Here is a 6,000-nt window from a genome sequence, read left to right as displayed (position 1 = left end):
GGGGGGTCGAAGTCAGCAGAATGTTCCTGCTAACAGGAAGGTTGGAGGTGAAATGAGCCCTGCAGCAGGGAATATCCCATGTTTCTGAGAGCCTTGTTCATAAGGAAATTGAACGGGGAAAGTCCAGTAAATCCGGTTTGGTGTGCACATGTTTGTCGTTTATACTGTTGTCCATTGTGGCGTACGGGTAGAGTGAGGTGAAACCGAACGCCCTTGTTCATTTCCCAGTACTGCATTCCACTGAACCGTTTTAACTCATTATCAGTGGGAAGGCCAAACCTCCTGTTCATGCCCTCTGCTCCTGAGTCTGTTCCAGCTGCCCACTCCCTGGTTTCAGGATTGGAAAACCCGATTTTTCATGGGTTTCTAGGAACTTCACGTTGCAGGGGTTAACGGGAAGAGGGTGTGATTTTAAAGACAGATAATATAAACTGAAAGCGAAAGTTACACAATGTCCATGAGCTGCCTTCGCAGCGTAAGACTGGTGGGGACGGCCCTGGGTAATGATCATCTGAAAATCTCCTTGAAAAAGATCTGTTTAAAAAGGGGGGACGAAGCGAGGGGCCCCGAGGATGGAAGGACTGCGACCTGGGATTAGAAGAAGATACTGAGCTGCTGCTGTCGATCCCCTTCCACATGGCTCGGATTAAGCAGCTGTTTCTGCTCTGGTCAATGTTTCAGGCAACCTTTGCTTTTAAAGGTAAGCACATTGTAAATGCAATGAAATGCTATCTGTACAGAGCAACGCTACTGTTATCCTCAGGACTTGGAAACGCCGGTGGGTGGACAGGGGTGGACAATGTTAAAAAAATCACACAACACCAGGTTATAGTCCAACAGGTTTATTTAGAAGTACTAGCTTGGACTATAATCCGAAGTAGTGTGATTTTTAATCTTACCCACAGAGATTATGGCCCCTGGTCAGTGTGACACAATGTGGATTGATCGTTTTCCTACACTATCTTCCTATGTACCTGTGACACCGGTGGCGCTTTATAAATGTAAGTCCTTCCCCTGCCTCTGTACCGTATTTGGGAATTTCTAAACTTGGACTCGCATGTAGAATCTGGTTACCACCTCGGGTTAGCTGTCGTCGTTGCTCATTTATCAACAAAATATTCAGGACAATGAGGTTCCTTTCTTCCCAAAGAGTCACACAGTTATTTTTGTTTGTAAGTGCAACTCTGCCTGGGAAATTAATCTAGGATAAGCATGACCAGATCCGAGGGAGTGTTTGGAATTATTCTCTCAGGCACAGTGTAAATGACAGAGGTCAATGCAATAAAGGCAGGGAGCAAATTTAGGACCAACATATTTTTGGAAGGCTTGATGTGAAGGGGAGGATCCTTAAACATTTATTTTTGAGATGAGGGCAGTGTTGGCTGTGCCAGCGTTTATTGCCCGTGCTTACTTGCTCTTGAGAATGTGGTGGTGAGCATCCGCCTTGAACCGCTGGAGTCTAGAGTTATAGATATTGCAAGTGCACATCTAAATACTTCTCCAATCTAATAAGGCTTTCTATCTCTACACCCTTACAGGAAGTGACTTTCAGATTCTGACCAACCTCTGGGTGAAAATATTTTTCTTCACATTCAATGTATGCACACCAGTGTATGGAAGGGAGTTTTGAACCAGCAACTCTGAAGGAACAGTGATATAGTCCCAAGTCAGGGTGGTGAGTGGCTTAGAGGGGAACTTTAAGGTGTTCCCATGTATCTGCTGCCCTTGTCCTTCTAGATAGAAGTGGGAGTAGGTTTGGAAGGTGCTGTCTAAAGAGCTCTGGTGAATTTGTGCAGTGCATCTTGTAGAGAGTGCACACTGGTGCTACTGAGCATCGGTGGTGGAGGGAGTGAACATTTGTGAATGTGGCGCCAATCAGGACTACATTGTTCTGGATTGTGTCAAGTTTCATGTGCATTGTTGAAGCTACACTCACCCAGGAAATTGAGATCTATTCCATCAGACTCCTGACTTGTGCCTTGTAGACGGTGGACAGGCACTAGGGAGTCAGGAGGTGAGTTGCAGGCAGTCACAAATACTTGACTTACAGTTCGGAAGGAAGGACTCAGCATTCTGATACCTCGATCTCCAAGATGCACCAATGTACTGGATTCAAAAACTCTGAATTTACTGTTCTTGGGGATGTTTTCATCACAAATTGTTTTATTTTAAATAAACACTTTATTCATAAATTATCTGTAAGTAAATGCATCAAGCACAAAACAGTTCTGTCTGCACTTGCAGAAAATACAGAGGAATTTTGACATTCCTCATTAGTCTTTCAATTCAATTGTAATAGAGCAGGTATTTTCTAAACATGAAAGGAAACTACTTGTATTCCCATTAAAGCCATTAGGGCATCTCAAAACATAGCCGACCCGCAGAAAGACCTTAGGCGGTGGTTTGTCCCTTGGTAGCAGCTGCCCCAAGCTTTAGTGCATCCCTCAGTACACAGTCCTGCACTTTGTAACATATCAGTGTGCAATGCAAGGTCACGGTCACAGTTAATGCCCATCTGTGGTTGCTTTTGAGAGGGAGATGTTGTGTTGCCTTCTTGCATCACTGCAATCTCTGTGGTGCAGGTACACTCTCAAAGCTATTAGAATGGCTTTCCAGCAGTTAGTGCCAGTTCCAGTTAAACAGGGATAGGTTTCCAAGTCACTTCAAAGAAAACGTGCCCCTGGTAATGTTTTCTGTAAAGTAATTCGAGGTAATGATTCATTTGTACAGCGCTCTATTCAGACTGTTCCTTGAATGTTGCATTTTATTCTGGCTGCGAAGAAACAGTGGAGCTATTCAAATGAATTTAATATAGAACCAATGATGTCATTGTCTATTGCCAAAGCTCTGACTTTGGTGTGAAAATAGACAATTCATTCAAAGAAGGGAGAACCTGAGATTATCTTATAGAACTATATGAGACTGGTAAGAACATGGTGAAAATTAACTTACAATATTACTGAAAATTAAACTGTGAAATATAGCTAAGTAGAGCTTTTTGTATTCATTCACGAGATGTGGGTGTCATGTTACCCAGTTAAATGTCAACCATATTACTGTGGGTGTGGAGTCACACGTAGTCCAGACCAGGTAAGGGATGTCAGTTTCCTTCCCTAAAGGACAGGTGAGATTTTCTTGACAATTGACAATAGTTTTATGGTCATCATTAGACTCCTAATTCCAAATATTTATTGAATTCAAATTCCACCATCTGCTGTGGCAGGATTTGAACCCAGGTCCCAGAATATTACCAGGGTCTTCAGACATACAGTACAGCGATAATACCATCTCCACGATCAGCAACACCAATTGTAATAATTTTTATTTGTTTGCAGCTTGCATATCATTTTATGACTGATATGCAGAAATTCTTCACACAGGGTGTGTACATGTAAATAAACTTTCAGATGAAATAGTAAGGGGGAAAAGAAGCCCTGGAAATATTTAAGAGACGATTGATTGCTACAACTCAGGACAGTTGATATAATGATTTGTTATGTGCTTGCGATCCACTTGTGAGACAGTAACATTGTATTAATTTTACAAACTGCGATAACAAAATACTTCCCTGCTCTTTGGCAGTTTGTGACTTTGCTTCGGGATCATTCCTACAGTTCATAATGTGAGGAATGTACAGCTAAAATGTCTCATGACGCCTTTGGTGGTTGTGTGGTTAGTGTTTCTCATGATCTTCAAATTATCATAAATTGTGTCTGTCAGTGTGGTCAGACAGCAGCCAGAGATGTTTTCAGCAGTTATATTCTTCCCTTTCTAAAACACTGTGATTATTGCCGATACAAGAGATTGTCTCCATATTCAGGGGCTAGAGTTTTGTCAGAAATTCTAGATTCTTCACTTCAACATGCAATCCCATTGGACAGAGGATCAATGCCAGTTCACAAAGAAAGGTACAGAGAATGATTACACTGGTATATCATCTTTCATAACCTCCATACTTGGTATTTTACAGCCAGTAAAGTAAATTTTTGAAATGTGGTCACTATAGGAAATCTGGCAGGCAAGTTGTGCACAGCCTCCCCTCAACAAGAAATGTGATAATAGTCAGATGATATGTTTGGTTATGCGTTAAATATTGGTCACGACTCCATTGATCATTGATCTATATAGAGCAGCTCAACAAAACAGTCTCACTAACTGGCTGTGCCGCATATCTAAAAGAACAATGACTATCTCTCAGTAAAAACCGAAAGAACAATGCAAACTGTAAATCTGAGACAAAAACAGAAATTGCTGGAAAATCTCAGCAGGTCTGGCAGCATCTGGAGAGAAATTAGAGTTAATGTTTTGTGACCTGAAACGTTAACTCTGATTTCTCTCCACAGATGCTGCCAGATCTGCTGAGCTTTTCCAAAGAATATCTCTCCCTTAGTTCTTTGATAAGAGAACATCTCACCCCAGCCAACACTACATCCAATCAAGAGCATCGGACCCTACTTCAGGTGAGGAATAATGGGAGAACTAAAATTTGACTACAATCACGTCCTTCCTAATCTTGATTTGGTTTTAGAATTGCTTTTGTCTTTTTCTCTTGTTAATTTTGGTGAATGGTTTCAAAACCTTTATGGCTGGTGTTGGAAAACGTCTGCATGCAGCCTGAAATAAATAAATATATGTTTCCTTTATTTCCTTAAAAAGACTTAAACAAAATCAAGAGAGACGGGGATAGGGCAAGAAAAAGAAGTGTAGTAAGGTAGAAGATCAGTCATGGATACAGTACGGTTAAGCAGACTCGAGGAGTCAAATAGCTGACAACTGCTGTTTGTTTCTAAACAAGTCTAATGTGCAAATTGGAAGATGTCACTTGATACACTGCTCATTATCTAATACAATATACAAGAAGCATTTCATCAGCTTTCCATAAGTGTCCTCTATTTGAGACTCAAGCCACACCCCAGCTTCTTTTCGTTTACATTTCTGTGTTGAAACCTGTGTCCTTATCTTACTTACAGACCAGAATCGCTGTAACCCTTGTCATTCCGCCTCAATGTTATTTGGTGCCTGCTTTTATTAAGTGGGTAGCATTCCAGCCTCTAACTCTGGAGGTCGGAGTCTGGAGTGCTACCTCAGAGATCATGAGTACGAAAATCTCGAAAATCCCGGTACAGTGCTGAGTGTGTACTGCATTGTTGGAGGTGCTGTCATTTGGATGAGGTGTTAAGTTAAGGCTAGCTCATGTGGACATAAAAGGTCCCAATACCACTATTTGAAGAGATCAGGGTCTGGCCACTATTTATCCTTCAACCGATATCATTAAAATAGATGATCTAGTCATAGTATGTTATGGCTTTTGCTCGAAACGTCGATTTTCCTGTTCCTCGGATGCTACCTGACCTGCTGTGCTTTTCCAGCACCATTCTAATCTAGTCATAGTATGTTGCTGTATGTTGTGGGATCTTGCTTTATGTAAGTTGGCTGCTATGTTTCTTGTATTATAATGGTGTCTATATTACAGAAAGTACAGCTCGTTCTGCTATCATGCATGTTTTGTTAATGCAATTTCGCTATAACATGATTGACATTGTCTCTATAGCGTGAACTTTTAAAGCGTGTAATGGTTATAGCACAATTCTGGCCCCATTAATTTTAAATGGTGCTGCTATTATGAGATTTTCTTATAATGCGGGATTGCATGAGAACGGAACTACTGATCAGAACAGCAGAACTGACTGTACCTAACTGGCCAGAGAATGCAAATCCTGATGCTGTGAAAGTGATACAAATGCAAATTCTTTCTTTTTGATTCTAACATTTCACTCAGTTATTAATTGAATATTGGTAAGCCATGCTTTTGTAGCAGGGCAGCATGGTGGCTCAGTGGTTAGCACTACTGCCTCACAGCGCCCGAGACCCAGGTTTGATTCCACCTTTGGGCACCTGTCTGTGTGGAGTTTGCACATTCTCCCAGTGTCTGCGTGGGTTTCCTCCGGGTGCTCCAATTTCCTCCCACAATCCAAAGATGTGCAGGTTAGGTGAATTAGC

At 41.5% G+C, this 6,000-nt stretch overlaps 1 protein-coding gene across 2 annotated transcripts in view; it reads left to right on the top strand.

Annotated features, from left to right (window-relative positions):
• The first annotated feature begins 235 nt into the window (after nucleotides 1-235).
• The window catches only part of LOC122561834 (uncharacterized), a 98,362-nt gene continuing 92,597 nt past the window's right edge, over nucleotides 236-6,000 (top strand). The window contains exon 1 of one of the 2 annotated variants that reach the window (XM_043714058.2): nucleotides 236-700. In XM_043714058.2, the coding sequence (XP_043569993.2) occupies nucleotides 637-700 (64 nt within the window). In that variant the 5' untranslated portion in view covers nucleotides 236-636. The remainder of the gene's footprint in view (nucleotides 701-6,000) is intronic. The other variant, XM_043714057.2, reaches the window with a different exon arrangement.

Source organism: Chiloscyllium plagiosum, unplaced genomic scaffold, assembly GCF_037043375.1.
Source record: "Chiloscyllium plagiosum isolate Xiang-an unplaced genomic scaffold, Cpla_swu_hap1 HiC_scaffold_23, whole genome shotgun sequence".
Classification (NCBI taxonomy): domain Eukaryota; kingdom Metazoa; phylum Chordata; class Chondrichthyes; order Orectolobiformes; family Hemiscylliidae; genus Chiloscyllium; species Chiloscyllium plagiosum.
Note: the sequence above shows the minus strand (reverse complement) of the source record. Positions and strands in the feature narration are given on the sequence as shown.